This window comes from Sapajus apella, unplaced genomic scaffold (assembly GCF_009761245.1).
Source record: "Sapajus apella isolate SASKATOON/1434 unplaced genomic scaffold, GSC_monkey_1.0 scaffold3, whole genome shotgun sequence".
Taxonomy (NCBI): Eukaryota; Metazoa; Chordata; class Mammalia; order Primates; family Cebidae; genus Sapajus; species Sapajus apella.
The window spans coordinates 63,936,291-63,956,785 of NW_022436943.1; the positions used below are offsets into that span (position 1 = coordinate 63,936,291).

The 20,495-nt window shown below is 52.3% G+C and overlaps 1 protein-coding gene across 5 annotated transcripts in view; it reads left to right on the plus strand.

Moving 5' to 3' along the window:
• DENND3 (DENN domain containing 3) overlaps nt 1-20,495 on the plus strand; it is a 73,544-nt gene that overhangs the window by 21,177 nt on the left and 31,872 nt on the right. For all 5 annotated transcript variants that reach the window (XM_032246723.1, XM_032246730.1, XM_032246738.1 and 2 more), the window contains 8 exons: nt 164-283; nt 912-1,130; nt 4,985-5,106; nt 9,701-9,856; nt 12,280-12,376; nt 14,105-14,208; nt 15,359-15,558; nt 17,068-17,589. In XM_032246723.1, coding sequence (XP_032102614.1) covers nt 164-283; nt 912-1,130; nt 4,985-5,106; nt 9,701-9,856; nt 12,280-12,376; nt 14,105-14,208; nt 15,359-15,558; nt 17,068-17,589 — 1,540 coding nt within the window. The remainder of the gene's footprint in view (nt 1-163; nt 284-911; nt 1,131-4,984; nt 5,107-9,700; nt 9,857-12,279; nt 12,377-14,104; nt 14,209-15,358; nt 15,559-17,067; nt 17,590-20,495) is intronic.

Genomic DNA, 20,495 nt, shown 5'->3' on the forward strand with positions numbered 1-20,495 from the left:
CTCTAAACTGTTTAGTTATTCTGCATAATTTAACGTGGCAGCCTGTGTCTTCAGAAATGTTTTCTAGCCCTGATGCCTTCGGTGTGGAAATAGTGACTTGAGTGCATTTCAGCCTCTGCCCGGAGCAGCTCTCTGAACTAATAATGGGAACTGGCTGTTGCAGGTTTTTAACATGAAGCCGCTCCAGATTGTGTTTCCCGCCCGAGCGGACCCGGAGAGCCCTGTCCTGGACCTGGACCTTCACTTGCCCTTGCTGTGCTTCCGGCCGGAGAAGGTGCTGCAGGTGCGCGCCCCCGCCCTCACGAGATTAGTGGGGCCTCAGAGTGATGATCAGGGACGATGAAAGTGCGAGTTTCTTCCACAGTGTACCCACCGGTATACTCGAAATGTTTATTACTATTTTTTAAGGCCAGCGTTCTCTACAGTGCCTGGTATTTGCAAATGGCAGTCTTTGCGGGGTCTCAGGTGGCTTTTGTTTGGCAGATAGAGCTGGGAGACCAGGGAAGAGCTAGCTGTGCTGGGTTGTGTGTTTATGAGCATTTTCTCTGGACTGCACTGAATCGGAAGTGTGTATGCGGGCCGGGCGCGGTGGCACATGCCTCTAATCCCAGCACTTTGGGAGGCTGAAGTGGAAGAATTGCTTGAGGCCAGGAGTTTGAGACCAGCCTGAGCGACGCAGGGAGACCCAGTCTCTACAAAAAAAATTTTTAAAAGCTAGCTGGATATGGAGGCATGTTCCTGTAGTCCCAGATACTTGGGAGGCCAAGGTGGGAGGATTGAGCCCAGGAGTTCACGGCTGCAGTGAGCTGTGATCATACCTCTGCACCCCAGCCTGGGCAACACAATGAGACCCTGTCTGTATTTTTTGTTTTTTAAAAGTGTGCACTCAGTGTGGTGGGTTCTCCCCTCAGATCCTGACGTGCATCCTGATGGAACAGCGGATCGTATTCTTCTCCTCGGACTGGGCTCTGCTGACGCTGGTCGCCGAGTGCTTCATGGCCTACCTGCACCCCCTGCAGTGGCAGCACCCCTTCGTGCCCATCCTGTCGGACCAGATGCTGGATTTCGTCATGGCCCCCACGTCCTTCCTCATGGGCTGCCATCTTGACCACTTCGAAGAAGTCAGCAAGGTTAGGTCGAGAACTGTTGGTTTGGAATGCTAAATTCCTATGAGTCCATCACGGGGACACATGGGAAGATGTGTCTGAAAGTGCTCTGTGGTGAAGGCGGGGTCTGCGCGCCACAGCAAGGTCACGGGCACCATGAGAAGTGGCTGTTCGCTTGCTGTGTCATCGTCCTGTGGTGAAGCCGGGACCCCTTAGCATCCCAGTAGAGACAAGACAGTGAGTGTGGTCACCTCATTGTCCCGGTGAGGACCGAGTGGGGTGGTCGCCAGCGCCAGGCCTGAAGTAGGTTGTCGTGGGTGGTGCTGTCGCGACTCCTCTGCCGGCCTGACGTGGCATGTTCTCCACTGGTGAGTGGATGGAATCGTGCTAAGTCTTGTCAAGATGCCAGCAGGCAGACTGGGTTTGGTTTTTAAAAATAGTTTTATTGAGATACAATTTACATACCTCAAAGTTTACCCAATTAAAATACATGATTTGGTGGATTTTAGGATATTTATAGAGTCGTGTAACCATCTGCTGTCTGATTTTAGAAGGAAATTTTCGTCACCCCGTAAAAATACACTGTACACATCAGCAGTCAACCCCCAGCACTGGCAGCCACGCCCGTGCGCCTCGTCTCTGGGTTTGCGGTTCTGGACCTTTCGTGGGAGCAGTCACTCCATGCATGGTCCTTCTCACGTCATGGTTGAGACACTCCTCCACACTGGAGCACACATTATTTTTATCGCTGACTAGGGTTTCACTGTAGACCGAATTTTGTTCTTCCACGCACAATGAGGTTGTCATGATAAATTCCTCATCACAGTGTTCAGTGATGGCATGTGGGTTGTTTGCACTTTTGGCTGCTGTGATGAATGCTGCTGTGGACATTTGTGTGCAGGTTTTTGTGTGGATGTGTGCCTCCGTTTCCCTCCGGTGTGTCCCTAGGAATGGAATTGCTGGGTCATAAGGCAGCTCTTTGTTTAACCCTTTGAGGAACTGCTAGGCTGTTTTTGCGAAGTGGCCACGCCGTTTCACTCCCACCAGCAGTACGAGGGGTCCAGCTTCCGCTCACGTCCTTGCCAGTGCTGGTTGTTGTCTCCTTTTAATTGCAGCCCTCCAGTGAGGAGGAGCTGGTGTCTCGCTGCGGTTTCACGTGCATTTCCCCGGATATGAGCATCTTTTCCTGTGCTTAGTGGTGCTTTGTACAGGGTAGGTGTACATACAGCTTTCCATTTTGAAAATTATCTTTCATTTTTTTTGAGATAGACTCTCTCTCTGTTCCCTACACTGGAGTGCAATGGTGTGATCTCAGCGCACTGCAACCTCTGCCTCCCAGGCTCAAGCAGTTCTCCTGTCGCAGCCTCCCCAGTAGCTGGGATTACAGGTGCACGCCACCACACCTGGCTAATTTTTGTATTTTTAGTAGAGATGGGGATTCACCATGTTGCCCTGGCTGCTGTTGAACTCCTGGCCTCAAGTGACCCACCCACCTCGGCCTCCCAAAGTGCTGGGATTACAATCGTGAGCCACTGTGCCCCTCCCCGTTTTGAAAATTTCTAAATGTGATAAAAATAGAAGAATACAGCATGTGACCTGCGCCCTCACAGTCCTCAGCCTGTTGCCAGCTTTGTAGTCACCCGCAGCACTACTTTTCCCAGGGCATTTGAAAGCAAATCCCAGGCTCCAGATGCTTCCCCCACAAGTGCTGGGAAGGGCTGTCAGCTGGCCTGGCCAGGGTTCCCGCCGCGGTGTAGAACAGCGCTTGTGTGTTCCTGCCCAGGCAAGTGAGTCAGTGGGGAAACACACAGGAAAAGGCCATGCAGACCTCCACAGAAGGAGCGGAAAAGCGTCACCAGCCCGCCTTGCAGACGAGGAGAAACTGAGCTGTGTTCAGAAGCTCAAAGTTGTTTCTTTTCTTAGTCATTAGGGGAAAAAAAATTATGTTTCAGGCTGTTTTAGGAGGAAAACCGTTTTCACACGTTAACCTAGCGGTTCCAGCCAACGGGGAGATGTTGTGGAGGATTTCGGGAGAAGCAGCTGCTCTTCTGGGTTGGTTGGGCATTTTGTTTTTTGTGGCTGGCGGTGACCCTATGCGCCTCCATGAAACCCTCCTGCCTCTCGCAGAGACGCTGGGTGTTAACACCTACACGGGGCCAGCTGTGTGCCTCGCTGCTTTAGCGTTTTCTGCATTTGCCTTGTAAGGTTTTGAGGCCAAGAGTATGTTTGCACATATTTCAAGCAGCCACCTGAATTGCACTCTAGAGGGCAGGGCCCAGAATGAGAGCTGGGAGTTGGGACCTTGGCTGGGAAACTGGCGTCACATTCTGGGACTGCTGGAGTGCGGGGCCCGAGTGCATTACTCAGTGTTTGTGTACTCTGTCACAGGGGACTCTCCAAGTCATCCATGTGCACATTTCAAATATCCCAGGGCTGCGTGGTCTCTTAGCCCAGGCCCTGCCCATGCCCTGGTACGTGGAGGGACGGAGCTGGCTGGGGAGCTGAGCGTACACCCTGGGCGTTGGAGGTTGGTGGTGCCCTCACTGGAGTTCTGGAATGCTTCCTCCAGGACTCTAAGAAGCAGTATATGCAGTGTTTGTATCAGGGTGTATTGGAATCTTTTTTTTTTTTTTTTTGAGATGGAGTTTCACTCTTGTTGTCCAGGCTGGAGTGCAGTGGTGCGATCTCAACTCACTGCAACCCCCTCCTCCCAGATTCAAGCAATTCTCCTGCCTCAGCCTCCTGAGTAGCTGGGATTATAGGCACATGCCACCATGCCTGGCTAATTTTTGTATTTTTAGTAGAGACGAGGTTTCGCCATGTTGGCCAGGCTGGTCTTGAACTCCTGGCCTCAGGTGATCCACCTGCCTTGGTCTCTCAAAGTGCTGGGATTACAGGCATGAACCACCTCACCTGGCCTGTATTGGACTCTTGACTGAAAGAGAAAGGGATATGGGTAAGCAAAATGTGGTCTTTCCAAATAACAGACTATTGAGGCTGAAGAAGCCAGGGCCATCTGACACGTGCCGCAGATGGGTGAGCCTCACCGACATCAGCGCTGAGTGAAATAGGCCAGCCCCAAAAGAACAAATGCTGTTCGTGAATCCACTCGTTTGAAACCCCTAGAGGAGTCAAATTCATGGAGACAGGAAGCAGAACGGTGGGCGCATGGAGGGGAGGCTGGGAGCTGTGCTGGATGGGGACAGTTTCAGTTTGGGATGATGAAAACGTTCTGGGAATGGAGGGGGAGAAGCTTACACAGCCACTCAAACGCACTTACACTGTTGAGCTGCACGCTTAGCATGGTTACATTGATACAGTTTATGTTCATTTTACCACAATTAAGAAAAATAAGAGAAAGACATACTTAATCAAATTTAGCCCATTAACATAACTCATGATATATACTAGATTTTTGTGTAGAAAATATAAGGCTATGTGTACATTTATTTTATTATGCTTATTTTTTTTGAGAGAGGGTTTCACTCTGCTGCCCAGGCTTCAGTGCAGTGGTGTGATCTCAGCTCACTGCGGCCTCCACCTCCTGGGCTCAAGGGATCCTCCTGCCTCAGCCTCCCGAGTAGCTGGGACCACTTGGCTAATTTCTTTTAAATTTTTTTGTAGAGACAGCCTTACTGTGTTGCTCAGGCTGGTCTCAAACTCCTGGGCTCAAGCAGTCTCCCTGCCTCGGCCTCCCAAAGTGCTAGGATTACAGGTATAAGTCATGCGCCCAGCCTCTGTGTGCATTTTAAAGAGGGTCATTTAATTAATGATGTCACTGTCTTAGTGGATGCAAAATATATTTGTGTATTTTCAAAGAGGTGTGCAAACTACGAGATTCTTCCATCAATCTTTACAGATCACTCCTTGTTTTCTAGGAAGCTGACGGTTTAGTTCTGATAAATATTGATCATGGGAGCGTCACCTACTCCAAGTCTGCGAACAATAGTGTGGACATTCCTGATGTCCCCCTCCTGGCAGCCCAGACATTCATTCAGAGGTAACGGGAAACATTAATAGTATGAATTTCAGACCGTCTTTGTTCAGATTTTGTATCTGCCACTTTGAGTATCTTTTCCAATTTTATATAATTGATAGGTATTTTATGTATTATAATTTGGAAATTATTTGTGAATTTGTTTTTGAGATGGAGTCTCATTCTTGTCGCCCAGGCTGGGGTGCAGTGGGGCAATCTCGGTTCACTGCAACCTCTGCCTCCCAGGTTCAAGCGATTCTCCTGCCTCAGCCTCCCAAGTAGCTGGGATTACAGGCACCCACCACCATGACTGGCTAATTTTTGTGTTTTCAGTTTTCACCATGTTGGCCAGGCTGGTCTTGAACTCCTAGACTCAAGTGACCCGTCCAGCTTGGCCTCCCAAAGTGCTGAGATTACAGGCATGAGTCACTGCGCCCAACTGTGAATGTTTTTAAATAAAAGTGATTTGTCTTTATTCCAATATTGTCTAAATGTTAGTTCGAGTCCAGAGACAGTCACATCCCCCAGGAAACCTACCCAGCCTCTGTCCTGTGCCCCAGGATCCTGTGCCTATGATCCTTGAAGTTCCCTATCCATCCTTCATTCATTCATTCACTAGATGTGTATTGCATACCTGTTGTATACCTGGAATTGGGCAGGGCTTGCGTACTAATGGCAGGACAGCCATGACTCCTGTCCTGTGACTTTGTCAGTCTGTTGGGTTCTGACGGGCGTGGCCCATTCTCCTTGAGCTGGAAGTTTCCATTTCTTTCACTTTCTCTTCCTGGCACTAATGGGGATTTTTTTTTTTTTTTTTTTTAGGTGGAGTCTTGCCCTGTCACCCAGGCTGGAGTGCAATGGCATGATCTTGGCTCACTGCAACCTCTGCCTCCTGGGTTCAAGCGATTCTCTTGCCTCAGCCTCCTGAGTAGCTGGGATTACAGGCGCCCACCACCATGCCCAGCTAATTTTTTGTATTTTTAGTGGAGATGGGGTTTTACTACTTGTTGGCCAGGCCGGTCTTGACCTCCTGACCTCGTGATCTGCTCGCCTCAGCCTCCCAGGGTGCTGGGATTACAGGCGTGAGTCACCGTGCCTGGTCTGGCGCTTTATTTTTTCACACCATTTTATAGTTTTATATTTTCTTTAATCTCTGTTACTTAACCTCATTGGCTTAGGTCGGGCATCAGCAAACTTCTTTTAAGAAGGGTCAAATGATAAATATTTCAGGCTTTGGGGGCCCTGAGGTCTCTGTCGTGGTGAAGAGACTTAACAGGGACTTTGGTCAGGGGAGGGTGAGAGGAGGTGTAATTGCTAAATATGTCAAAACAGAGGTGTTGGGTCATCTTGGGTGTCACCCAAGCAGTGACTCATCTCCGGGGCCAGGGCTCCCTTGGGGTTCTCTGCAGAGCTCATTTTTCCCTTCAGCGTTTTATAAACTGACAGCGGGAGAGAGCAGATTGTGGGATCCAGCTGCAGTCAGGCCTAGTGCCATTTGTGGAGCTGATGCTGGTGGGAGGGGAGCGCTTGGGCTGTTTGTAAACAGCTGGGCTGTAGGAGCTGAGCTTCGCATGAAGCCTGCGAAGCAGCCTGGATTCTGGTCAGCGGTCACCTTTCCTCTCTTCGCCTCTTTTGCCTTTGCGTTGTTGGCAGGTCAAATGAGGAGTGAGCTGAGAGCTGGGGGCGTGGGAAGGAGGAGGGCTGTTTCTGGCCTGGCTTTTCACCTGGCTTTTCCGATTTCTGACTCTTACCTTGGTATGGATTATTCCTTCTACCTGGAAGCTTTCTGCAAAATGTTTAGGAGAACTACCTTGTTTTTTTTTTTTTTTTGAGACGGAGTTTCGCTCTTGTTACCCAGGCTGGAGTGCAATGGCGCGATCTCGGCTCACCGCAACCTCCGCCTCCCAGGTTCAGGTAATTCTCCTGCCCCAGCCTCCTGAGTCGCTGGGATTACAGGCACACGCCACCATGCCCAGCTAATTTTTTGTATTTTTAGCAGAGATGGGGTTTCACCATGTTGACCAGGATGGTCTCGATCTCTTGACCTCGTGATCCACCCGCCTCGGCCTCCTACAGTGCTGGGATTACAGGCTTGAGCCACTGCGCCCGGCCCCTTGTTTGTTTTTTTAAGAGACAGAGTCTCGCTCTGTCACCCAGGCTAGAGTGCAGTGGCATGATCTCAGCTCACAACAATCTCTGCCTCCCAGGTTCAAGTGATTCTCCTCCTTCAGCCTCTTGAGTAGCTGGGACTACAGCCACCTGCCAACACACCTGGCTCATTTTTATATTTTTAGTAGAGATGGGGTTTCACCATGTTGGTCAGGCTGGTCTCAAACTCTGACCTCAGGTGATCCATCTGCCTCGGCCTCCCAAAGTGCTTGGATTAAGGTGTGAGCCACCGTGCCGGGCCAGAGAACTACTTTTATTATTGTTCTTCCGTCTTACAGAACTCCCAAAGGCCCTAAAGCTAAGTGGTGGTCCCGCAAAGGCAAGGTCTGTTTGTGTTTGCTTGGGCCGTGCAGTCGGGCTGTCCTCCCAGCCAAGGGCACCTGAGCAGCCATTCTGTTAGGACCTGTCCTCTGTGTGAACTTCAAAGGTGATACGTGCTCTCCCAATTGTTTTAGTTACTTTCTTACGAGCCACAGCTGCTTCCTGGAGTTTTCCAGTGTGGTACCGTGTAATAGAACTGACCTTTGTGAGACTGTGGTGGAGCTCTGAGCATTCCCAGGAAGGTGGCATTCCCCCCTGTGTCCTCATGTTCTTGTTAGAATTCGGGAATTAAACATACACGGTGCAGAGGCTGGACCCCGCTTCGGCTGGAGCCCCCAGAATGGAGATGCAGGGTGGCGTGTATCCCACAGTCTCATTTTTGGAAGCTGTTTTATAAACACGAGCTAATCCGTGTGCCATGGGTGACCTGCCTATAAGAGGCCTCTGAGCTCACCGTACGGGCTGTGGGCTGTAGTGGGAGGGGTCTCCTTGAGGGGTCTGGAGTGCATTGTGCATCTCTCTGCACATGGGCTTGTGTCCCTTGGGAGGGACAGGGCAGCCCCTTCCTTCCCCAGCTTTCCCCAGCACCCTGGGCTCTTGGTCACTCTCTGCACTGCTATCTTCGTCTCTGATGGAAGTCACTGTCTCACTGGGCAGCAGGGACAGGGCCCCCAGCTCAGGGCTGTGCTTGGGTGAGGGAGGCATGGGGTTCCAGGGAGGGGACAGCCATCTCCTTCAGACCGCACTGTCCCTGCACCAGAAGATGTAGGAAGAGAAGCTGGCACTCCAGGCGGCATCTTAGCCCTTTTTACATGAGGAAAGTCATCAGAATTTCTTTCCCTGACATTCTGTGTGTTCTTCTGGGTGAAAGGCCAGTTTGGTGCCGATAAACATCGCAGTTCTTGAGACCCCTCTAGGCAGGAGTAGTTGCCCAAGTCCCATACGTCTGGTCAGCCAGGGCCGGGCTGGTCCCTCAGCAGCTGCTGCTCAGCACATTTGGAGAGAACACTGGTCCTGGCCCTGGCGCCACCTGCCTGCTACCATCCCCTGGCGGGCCACGACACCCGGAATTCCGTTCTTCCTTTTTCCTGTCCCTGCCTCCAGGAGGGTCAGGCAGTCACAGGGGCCTGTGGCCATGCACTGTTTTCATCACAGAGATGAAGACTGGCTCTTGCTGGCCTTGCTGACCTGGGCTGCACTGGGTCCAGCAAGCCCCCACCTGCCTCTTCCTGTCACATCTCAGGTTCCAGGTCATCTCCTGGGAGAACTCTTCTCCCCCCACTCAGTCTGACTGTCGTGTCTCTGTAGCCTGTCGCTCTGTGTTGCCTGATGTCTCTGCCTGAGGCCCCGTTATCTCCTGTTTTCTTGGGTTGTCTGTTTTCCTGCTTCCTCCCACTCACATGGAAGTGTCATGCAGGCAGGCAGGGGCTTGGCCTGTGTCCACCACGCCTCCCCAGCACGCAGATCAGTGGATGGCATACAGTAGGTGCTCAGTAAATATGTGTGACCGGATACGTGTTGGTTCTGTTTATTTTGTATGTTTCCACCGTCCCTCTAGACATGCAGCCTTGAGTGGTGTTGGGAAGGCCCGGCGTCCAGTCTCACAGAGGCTCAGGGTTGACAGGTATCTGTGAGTTCCTGTGCCTGAGTGAGGCCCTCTGGATGAGTCAGTGGCCATCTCCTGGTGGGCCAAGAGTGCTGACACCTAGGACATTTGTTGCAGGGCACAGAGGGCCATCTGATCCTGCCTGGGCAGGAAGTGCAGAGGGGAAGCCATGAGGGAGCATGACTGTCCCTTCTAGGCAGCCATGAGTGACCTGTCAAGAGGCAGCCTCACCTGGAGCCCTTTGGTGTCCTAGAAGGAGGAGTGCCCTGACTGCAGTGCCAGGGCGGGTGATCTGGCCTGGGTGAACTGTGCGTAGTCCAAGTCAAGGCCTGTGTGAGTCCATGTGTGGCGGCGAATCAACTCTTCCAGTGATGTACTTTTAGTGGCCACCCTGTCCCTCAAATTACTGATCTGTATTTGAGCCTGTGAAGTGTTCATTTACCTGGCGGGCTGTGTGCTGCTGGTGAGCGGCTGTGGCTGGCGGCACTGGGGCTGAGTCTGCTTCGGTCTGCCTCCTTCCAGGGTGCAGAGCCTCCAGCTGCACCACGAGCTGCACGCCGCCCACCTCTGCTCCAGCACAGACCTGAATGAGGGCCGAGCCCACCGGCGCGCCTGGCAGCAGAAACTCAACTGCCAGATACAGCAGACCACCCTGCAACTGCTCGTGAGCGTCTTCAGGTACGTGAGAGGACATTCCAGTGTCCAGGAAAGGGTAACCCGCTAGCCTCCCATTCCACAGGGATCGCGCGCCCTGCCCCAGCTGCCTGGCAAACATGAGCGGTCCCTATCCCTGCAAAAGCTTTTCTTGTGACTGTTACAATCAGCAAGCGTCTGGTGAGTTCGTTCTTTTGACTCTGACCCTGCTTGTGCCTTCCTAACGCTCTCTCCTGCTGGTGACCCCTGCAGGTGGCTGTTTTGGGATAGCCCTCTAGGGAGACTCGAATCTGAGACACCTGCGGGAAGCCCGTCACTCTGGCCTGTGCGGTTCCGGGCTCTGGGTCAGTCTGCAGAGGGCTCTGTCCCGAGAAGCCTGCATCCAGGGGCTAATGAGGGACAGACGGGCCATTTTGATGTGACTCAAGCTAGATAATGAAACCAGGTATGAGAGAGCCACAGGAGGATGCAGACTCAAGATGCGCCTATTAGAAAGTTCTCCTTCTCCTCATACCAGTAACTGTAGCATCAGACACGCCCCACGTGCTCTTCCTTCCGCAGCACGTGAGCTTGCGGGGAAGTGGACGAGTCAAGGTTGTTTATTTCAGTGTGATACAGCACAGGTACTGAGCTGCTGTTTCAGGCCCACACATGCAGTCAGAAGGAATACGTGGCAAAACGATAGCTTCATAGAGAAGTACTTTTTGGTGCGAAAGCCTTTGGGCCCCCTCTTTCTCCCACCCTTTCTCCTTTTCCCTGGCAGCATTCTTCCTCTCCTTTTCACTGGTTGCCCCTGAGTCCAGCAACAAAGGAGGCACCCCTGATGCCAGCCTCGTCTGTTCTTGAGGGGCCTTCCGCTTTGGGAGGGGGTTAGCACAGAGCCTGCTGGCTTGATAGTGCTCTGCGTAATTATTTAAAAATGGAGATTTGAATGGCCTTTTTTGTTTTGGGCACTTGGTTGCCCAAGCTGGAGTGCGGTGGTGCAGTCTTGGCTCACTGCAACTGCCGCCTCCCAGGTTCAAGCGATTTTCCTGCCTCACCATGCCAGGTAGCTGAGACTACAGGCGCACGCCACCACGCCTGGCTAATTTTTGTGTTTTTAGTAGAGATGGGGTTTCACCATGTTTGCCAGGCTAGTCTCCAACTCCTGACCTCACGTGATCTGCCCACCTTGGCCTCCCAAAGTGCTGGGATTATAGACGTGAGCCACTGCACCCGGTCTGAACAGCCTGTTCTTTTGATGTATTTATTTGCATAAAGCGAATAACATATTAGGAAAAAATGGAATAGTGTATTACAGACAGGTGATATTATCTCTGCTCAAAGAGGCATAATTAGTGTGGTCCTAAATATGTTGTTTTCCTTTTGTTCTTTGAAGATGAAATGTTGTATGAACAAGTATTTTTTTTCTTAATGTGTTGCAAGCTCAATTAGTTGACAGAAAAGCAGGATAGTCCCAGCCCCTGGAGAGGCTGAGGTGCGAGGATCCCTTGAGGCTAGGAGTTTGAGACCATCCTGGACAACATAGCAAGATCCTGGCTCTTTAAAAAAAAGAAGCAGAAAATATGATTGCAGATGATAAAATGTTATTTCCCCTAGATGAAATCGTTTATTCTCTCAAGGAAAACGCTGAACACATTATGTACCAAACATGCCCTGTAAGCTTATTCATTCTACTTGTATACTACTTTAGATCTGGGAGATCATGTGCTAAAATCTTGATGAGTTTATAACATGATCTGAGGAAATCAGGTACAAAGAGGTGAAGTGGGCCAGGGCGAGGTGGCTCACACCTGTAATCCCAGCACTTTGGGAGGCTGAGGCGGGCAGATCACCTGAGGTCAGGAGTTTGAGACCAGCCTGGCCAATGTGGTGAAACCCCATCTCTACTAAAAATACAAAAATTAGCTGGACGTGGTGGTGTGCACCTGTAGTCCCAGCTACCTAAGAGGCTGAGGCAGGAGAATCGCTTGAACCTGGGCAGCAGAGATTGCAGTGAGCAAAGACTGTGCCGCTACACTCCAGCCTAGACTGAGACGACGTCTAAAAAACAAAGAGGTGAAGTGACTTGTCGGGGGAGGCTGGTGGCGAGCTAGGCAGGACTTGGAGAGTCTGGCCGCCCCTCTGGGCTCCCCACCTGGAACCCAGTTTCATGTGTGGGAACTGAAACTGATTTTTGTGTCTTGATTTGCATAAGGAACTAGCGGGCTGGAGGACGGTGAGAACAGGAACACTGCCTCTGGGAGCTTTATTCTAGTTGGGGGAAATTCATGTGTGACCACAAAGTACATCCATGTCGTATCACTGTGGTAATCAATAATCTTTCTGAAGAACAGGGCTTTTTCAAAGTTTGTATTTCTTGTCACCATTTTTCTGCTGCTAAAGGTTGTGTGTTCTTCGTGTATTTAAGAATGTTGTAGCACTCAGACTATCTTTCTCTTTGTTAGGGATGTGAAGAATCATTTAAATTATGAACACAGAGTCTTCAATAGTGAAGAATTTCTCAAAACCAGGGCTCCAGGGGACCATCAGTTTTATAAGCAGGTGAGAGCTGTGGGATTTGGGTGTGACTGTGTGTGTTCACTCTGTTATTCTGCTCTGTATTTAAAGACTTTTCACAATAAATTTTCTCAAATGTATCAGTTTTCCAAAAAGTTTGTTTTAGCATGTTTTGATCATGTGGCTCTCTCTCCCTTTTTAAAGTCAGCTTTTTAAGAGTATAATATACTTATGGCTGGGCATGTTGGCTCACACCTCTAATCCCAGCACTTTGGGAGGCCAAGGCGGGTGGATCACCTGAGGTCAGGAGTTCGAGACTGGCCTGGTCATTGTGGTGAAATCCCGTCCCTACTAAAAATATACAAAAATTAGTTGGGTGTGGTAGTGCACCTCTGTAATCCCAGTTACTCAGGAGGCTGAGGCAGGAGAATTGCTTGAATCCAGGGGGCGGAGGTTGCATAGAGCCAAGATGGTGCCACTACACTCCAGCCTGGGTGACAGAGCAAGATTTCTCTCAAAAATAAAAGAGTATACTTTATCTAAAATATGGCCATCTTAAGAGTGTGGTCTGGTGGATTTTGACACATGTACATATCTGTATCGCCACTTCCTCAACCTGGACATAGAATGCTACCATCGTCCCAGTCAGCCCCCTCCCTCCCCGGGTCCCGGCAACCTTACCCTAACCCCGTGGACGGTTTACCCATCTCCGAGGCTCATGTCGTGCGGTCCCGTGGCCTGCGCTCTGTCGGCCTCTCTCCTCAGCCTCCTACTTTGGACTGAGCTGGGCTACTGTGTTTCAGCGGCGGCTCCTTTTTTTGTAGGAATGTCCCGTGGTTGGGACAAAGTGCGCTTTGTTCTGTCCACCTGCTACTGAGCATTTGGGTTGTTTCTGTTTGTGACTATTACAAAAAAAAAAAAAAATCACCCTGGGGGTGTTGCCGGGGCAGGCGACTGAAGCTGCCTGAAGAGCCCCTTGGTCCTTTTGGAGTTTGTTTTTACAGCTTTGGGGTGGGCCAGAGCAGCCTTTTTCTATGGCTGGTTTCTAGCCTGGCCCATCTGCTAAGTGATGTGCGCCCCCTCATGCCTCCTGAATGGCCCGGGGTCAGCAGGGCCCTCCGTCCTGGCTGTTGGGAACGTGACTGGCCCTCTGCCCTTTGTGAGCTTGGAGACTTGGTTTGCTTACAGCTTCCCAGTCATTCTTTGTCTGGTTTTATGCAGTTTCGCCGTATGTCTGGGCATCGGGGTATTCAGCAAAGTCTTGGGGAGCCTGATGCAGCCTCCGGGAGCTCCCGGATTCATCCCTTCCTCTCCAGAGCCCTGCCCGAGGCTTCCAGGGGCCGCAGCCTCCGGGAGCTCCCTCCACGCCCTCAGTGCTGGAGCCAGCCACGAGCCTCCCTCTTGTCCAGCATCTGAAAAACAGTGGTTTCCTCTTTATGATGGAGTTTCCTCATAGCTTATGTCAGGAGGGTCTGTCTGAGTCTTGCGTACTGCCTTATGGCCAGAAGCGTGTGTCCACCTCGTTTAGCTCTGATGAAATATGCATTTGTTCACGGTGTGGGTATGTGGGACCCAGTGTTTGAATGTATGACAGCCATTTCTTCTGTGTGCATGAGGAACAGCAGAAAGCCCTTGAGTTCATTCACTCAGCCAGCGCCCACTGGGTGTGTGTGAGGGGTGGGGCCCAGTTCCGTGCCAGGAGGCTTGGGGACTTTGGGGCGGGGGCCTGGGGCGTCGGCGCAGCCCAGTGACTGGCCCTTCTGTCTTTTCCAGGTCTTAGACACCTACATGTTCCATTCTTTCCTTAAAGCCCGGCTCAGTCGGAGGATGGATGCCTTCGCCCAGATGGACCTTGACACCCAGTCGGAGGAGGACAGGTGCTTCCCCGTCGTGTTTTGGACCCACCGTTCTTTGGGAATCACAGTGCTCAAGGACCTCAGTTTTATTAAAATGAGTAAACAAGAAAGCAGGAAACGCCTTGTGCTTAGAAACTCATGATGAACTGGGCGGTAGCTAGGAAGCTCTCCTCTCTACGTTTGTACTTCTTTTTTTTTTTTTGAGATGGAGTCTCGCTCTTGTTGCCCAGGCTGGAGTACGATGGTGTGATCTCGGCTCACTACAACCTCTGCCTCCGTTGTTCAAGTGATTCTCCTGCCTCAGCCCCCTGAGTAGCTGGGATTACAGGCACCCGCCACCACGCCTGGCTAACTCTGCATTTTTAGTAGAGATGGGGTTTCTCCATGTTGGTCAGCTAGTCTCGAACTCTTGACCTCAGGTGATCCACCTGCCTCAGCCACCCAGAGTGCTGGGATTATAGGCATAGTCACTGTGCCCAGCTTTTTTTTTTTTTTTCTTTAAGACAAAGCCTCGCTCTGTCACCCAGGCTGGAGTGCAATGGTGCAACATTGGCTCACTGCAACGTCTGCCTCCTGGGTTCAAGTGATTCTTCTGCCTCAGCCTCCCAAGTAGCTGGGACTACAGGCACCCGCCATCATGCGTGGCTAGTTTTTGTATTTTTGTAGAGATGGGGTTTTACCATGTCAGCCAGGCTAGTCTCGAACTCCTGACCTCAGTTGATCCTGAGTGCTGGGATTCCAGGTGTGAGCCACCGCGCCCGTTTCTGCTTCTTGAGGGAATGCTTGAAGCGTGCCGGATGTTAGCGTGCTCCCTGGGGTTTGTGGTCCTGCCTCTTCCTCGGTGCTGCCCCCCCATCTCCTCTCTTCACCCCCCATCCTCAAAGCCTGCTTAGTTTTCTGTCTCTTCCTTGCTGCTTTTCCTGAGCCCCTTCCACACATGTCCACTGCAGACAGGGCTCTGTTGGCTTACACTGCTTTCTTCTGGGCATGCATCTGGGTCCCTCTGAGGCTGCACATGGTGAGATTTGGGCAACACGTTCTTATACTCTGTTTCCATTGGTGTGCGAGGGCGTCACCTGCTCTCCATGACACTGGGAAAAGTGCCTCGTTTAGGCTTATTCTTTAATCATGATTGTGTCTGTAAAGTAAAACGTTGCTTTCCCTACCCCAGAATAAATGGAATGCTGATAAGTCCAAGGAGACCGACTGTGGAGAAAATCGCCTCTCGGAAGTCCTCACCCCTGCACATCCCTCACAGGCGCATGGTGGTGAGCATGCCCGACCTGCAGGACATCGCCACGCCCGAGCTGGCACCCAGGAACTCCTCGCTTCGGCTGACAGACACTGCGGGCTGCAGGGGCAGTGGCACAGGTGAGGGCTGCCCCCTTCCCCACGGTGCTGTCCCTCCATTCCTGCATTGCAAGTCATTAAGCAAAACTGCAGCTCGTTTCAGGGGAGGGAGGGGCTTGCTCTAGTTATTTGAAATGTTTAGAATATTCATTTTGTCAACTGCATGCATTCTAGAAAGTGATTTCTTGTCTGTATTTTCTGCCACCCAGTGTCACTGCTAAGGATAATGGCTCTGCACAGTTTGGCATCCTTCACAGGCCTAGGCTGTGCATGTCTGCACGTGTGGGTTACATGATGTATCATACACACATGTGATGGGATGCAGGGAGTGCCAGGCACTTTCTAGAGCCGGAGCATGAAGGAGCTGAGTGCCCTGCCCTCATGGAGCTGGCATTCTGGGACCAGGGTTAAAGTGAGCAGGGCCAGGGGTGCGGAGGGGGCTGTGACTGGGGACATTTCCGCAGAGACGGGAGCACATGGAGAGGCCGAGCCAGCCTCGAGCCTTCTGGGGGAGGTGCACCCTGACCCTCATGGCTGGGAGAAACTGTCGGGAGGCCTTGACCCCTGGGCAGCTGCTGCTGCTGTCTCGGGCCCAAGCAGCAAGTACTGTGTCGTTTCTCCTCATCACTGTGCTGGGACCCCAGGAGCTGCATGCGTGAAACCTCGATGACCCCCAGGGCTGTGGTCTAGCAGAGGCAGAGTGAGTGACAGGCCACATTGCCTTCATCATGTGAGCACTGGAGGCTGCTGCGGGGCCCAGGCCTTCTGCCCCTGGCTGTGTGACCCTGGGCAGGAGACTTCATCTCCCTAGTCCTGTGGTTCCTCTTCTGAACGCCTGTCAGTCTGCCCTGCAAATGCCCTGTGCCCATTTGCCCTGAGAGTGTGCTCTGCTTTCCTTGTCCTTGCAACCTTGCCGTGGAGCCCCGTGGCCTCGTCCTGCTCTCTTGGCCCACTGGAGCTCCCGTAAGAAGAGGAAACCCAGCAGCCAGTTGGCCCTTAGGTAACAGTTATTGAAGGAGCCAGTGTGAGACACACACCTGGGTTACGGTTGGCTCAGGTACTTAGTTGGTGTGCCCCTGGGACAAGTAACCCAGGCTGTGGCAGCCTCAGTTTCCACATGGTAGAACGGGACCGTAATGACAGTGCCCTGCTCCTGAGTTGTCTTTATGGTAAGTGAAACTATTGCTCTAAGCGCTGAGTCCTGCCTAGCAAGTGCATCTTGGCTTAGGCTGAGCTTGATCCTCACGTGAAGCTTCAGCACCCGGTACTGCAATTGTGTTACTAGTTGTAGCAAATGAAATTGTTCAGGAATGCTAGCTGCTGCTTTCTGTGGAGTATCGTGGAAGCAAAATGAGGGTTCTCCATGCCTCCCGGGGGGCGGGCGTGTGGAGCGTTCTGGAGAGAACACACCTGTTCTCATTTGACTCTCCATCCAGGGAAGCCTCGTCCTGACAAGATGGCGTGACAGGTACAGCTGTTCATTTTTAAGGTCTGTGCTAACGGTCTCCTTCTTTCCCCTTAATGTTTTAGTTCTGAATGTGCTGCCCAAGTCCACATACATGTTCAAGATTCCAGAGATCCACTTCCCGCTGGTGGGCCAGTGCGTGCAGGCCTACCACGCTGACCTCGCCGCCCTGCTGACCAAGGCCATGGGCCTTCTGGCTCCTGACAACTCTCTACTCCTGGCCCGCTATTTCTACCTCCGAGGGCTCGTTCATCTGATGCAGGGACAGCTGCTGAACGCCCTCTTGGACTTCCAGAATCTGTATAAAACAGACATAGGGATCTTTCCCGCTGACCTGGTGAAGAGGACAGTGGAGTCCATGTCTGCTCCTGAGCGGGCGCAGGCTGAGCGGGCGCCAGAGCTGATGAGGCTCATCAGCGAGGTCCTGGACAAGCCGCACGAGGCCTCGAAGCCGGATGACCACGTGAAGAACTTCGAGCTGCCCAAGAAGCACATGCAGCTGGGCGACTTCGTGAAGCGGGTTCAGGAGTCGGGGATCGTGAGGGACGCCAGCACCATCCACCGGCTGTTCGAGGCCCTGACTGTGGGTAAGAGGAGCCTGGCACCAGCACACATTTAATTTCTTTACGTAGAGACAGGGTCTGGCTCTGTCGCCCAGGCTGGAGTGCACTGCGCAATCACAGCTTACTGCAGCCTCCACCTCCCGGACTCAAGCAGTCCCCCCACCTCAACATCCCGAGTAGCTGTAACTACAGGTACCCGACACCGTGCCTGGCTGATTTGTGTATTTTTTGTAGAGACAGGGTTTCAATGTGTTGTCCAGGCTGGTCTCTGAATCCTGGGCTCAAGTGATCCACCCGCCTCGGTCTCCCTAAGTGCTAGGATTACAGGCATGAGCCACCGTGCCTGGCTGATATAGTTTATTTTTGAGACAGTGTCTTGCTCTGTCGCCCAGGCTGGAGTGCAGTGGTGTGATCTCAGCACACTGCAACCTCTGCCTCCTGGGTTCAGTGATTCTCCTGTCTCAGCCTGCCGAGTAGCTGGGATTACAGGTACCTGCCACCATGCCCAGCTAATTTTTATATTTTCGTAGAGACAGGGTTTCACTATGTTGGCCAGGCTGGTCTAGAACTCCAGACCTCAAGGTGATCCGCCTGCCTTGGCCTGCCAAAGGGCTAGGATTACAGTCATGAGCCACCGAGCCCGGCCCCATATATTTTAAATACTTAATGACAATGGTCAGGTGACAGCAGCGGTGAGGTAAGCCACCAGCAGGTGACAGGCAAGACTACTGCAGCGCCATGGGCTTTACTGTTGCTCTGGGCACTTACCTGGGAGTGGGAGCGGTTGGCAGGGCCCCTAGGCAGTGTTCCTATCGCTGAGATCTTAATGCATCCCCAGGCTGGGCTCTGAGCCTCACTCTGCATGGGTGGAAGGGGCGTAGAATTGCTGATGGGAGATGAAGACACTGCTTGTCCGGGGGGATTGCTCAGCATCTAGATAGAGCCGTGGTCTCGGCTGAAATGCTGCAGACATTTGCAAAAGCAGGGCCATGGGACAAATGCCGGGGTCCTGCGCCCAGAGGCAACACCTGCTGCGTTTCCCATGGACTGCAGTGGCCTTGTGCTTAGACCCAGCTGGGGCCCCATGTGCCTCCCTCCCTAGAGGGAGCCACTGTCCCAAGCTGGAGCTTGCTTTCCTGGCCATGGTTTTATGCATTTACTACAAATGGATGCACCTGACACAGTATCTCTGTTTCATGAGTTTAAGCACCAAGTTGGGAGAGTGGGAATTGCCACCCAGATGTCTGAGTTTGCATGTGCCGTGTTGGTCGTGGTGTTTTTGAGACGTATGTGTCGCTCCACATCCACGGAGTTCGTTCGCTTCCATCACTGCCCGTGCTGTCATGTGTAGGAATGACTGTCCACCCATTTCACCATCAGTGGTGTCCGGCAGCGCCACCTGTTCCAGCACGGACACAGTGACTGTCCCCGCGCCTGTTTGCTTGAGTGTGTGCGGGTCGGTGCCTCTCGGATGTGGACCCAAGGCCTACTTTGTGATGTGAGAACTTCATCCGGGCTCTGAGGCTGCGTCTCCATCCTCCGGGAAGCACACATTCTGTCTCAGCTCTTACCCGATGTGTGTGATGATGTCACACGGATGTCACGAACATCCGCTCACGGGCCCGGGGGAGCAGTTGTGGTTTCTGTTCTGTTAGCTGCGTTTTCATGGTCTGCCCATTTTTCTCTTGGGCTGCTTCTCCTTAAGGACGTGTAGGGCTTTTCGTGCCCTTAGGAAAAGCTGTCCAGGTGACAGGCCTGCCAGGTCGCTTTTCCAGCTACGAAACAAGCGCCGTGGAATGTGAGTTCCTTGCTTTTCTTGCCTGTGGGCTCTGAGGGATGTCAAGGCCAAGTGTGTGTGTGTGTGTGTGTGTGTGTGTGTGAATGCGTGTGAGTGTGAAAATGTGAGTGTGTGTATATGTGTCTGCACTATCCCTGCATGGTGAAGCATGTGTGTAAGTGTGTGTGTGTGCGCCTGTACCTCTCCCTGCATGGTGAAGCGTGTGTGTGTGTGCATGCGCGCACATGCATGTACCTCTCGCTGCGTGAAGCGTGTGTGTGCCTGTACCTCTCCCTGCGTGAAGCATGTCTGTGAGTGTGTGTGTGTGTGCGCGCGCACCTGCACCTCTCCCTGCGTGGTTAAGTGTGTGTGTGCCTGTACCTCTCCCTGCGTGGTTAAGTGTGTGTGTGTGTCTGTGTGTGCGCACGCGTGCCTGTACCTCTCCCTGCGTGAATCATGTAAGAGAGTGTGTGTGTGTGCGCCTGTACCTCTCCCTGCGTGAAGCATGTGTATAAGGGTGTGTGTGTGCCTGTACCTCTCCCTGCGTGAAGCATATGTGTGTGTGTGTGTATGTGCACCTGTACCTCTCCCTGCGTGGTGAAGCATGTGTGTATGTATGTGTGTGTGCGCGCGTGTGCCTGGACCTCTCCCTGTGTGGTGAAGCATGTGTGTAAGAGTGTGTGTGTGTGTGCACCTGTACCTCTCCCTGCGTGAAGCACGTGTGTGTGTATGTGTGCACCTGTACCTCTCCCTGTGTGAAGCATGTGTGTAAGAGAGAGTGTGTGTGTGTGTGCGCTTGTACCTCTCCCTGTGTGGTGAAGCATGTGTGTAAGGGTGTGTGTGTGTGTGCATGCCTGTACCTCTCCCTGCGTGAAGCGTGTGTGTATGTGTGTGCGTGCGTGCGCCTGTACCTCTCCGTGGTGAAGCATGTGTGTAAGAGAGAGTGTGTGTGTGCGCCTGTACCTCTCCGTGTGGTGAAGCATGTAAGAGTGTGTGTGTGCACACTTGTACCTCTCCCTGCGTGGTGAAGCATGTGTGTATATGTGTGTGTGTACACTTGTACCCCTCCCTGCGTGGTGAAGCGTGTATAAGAGTGTGTGTGTGCGTGCCTGTACCTCTCCCTGCGTGGTGAAGCGTGTGTGTGTGTGTGTGT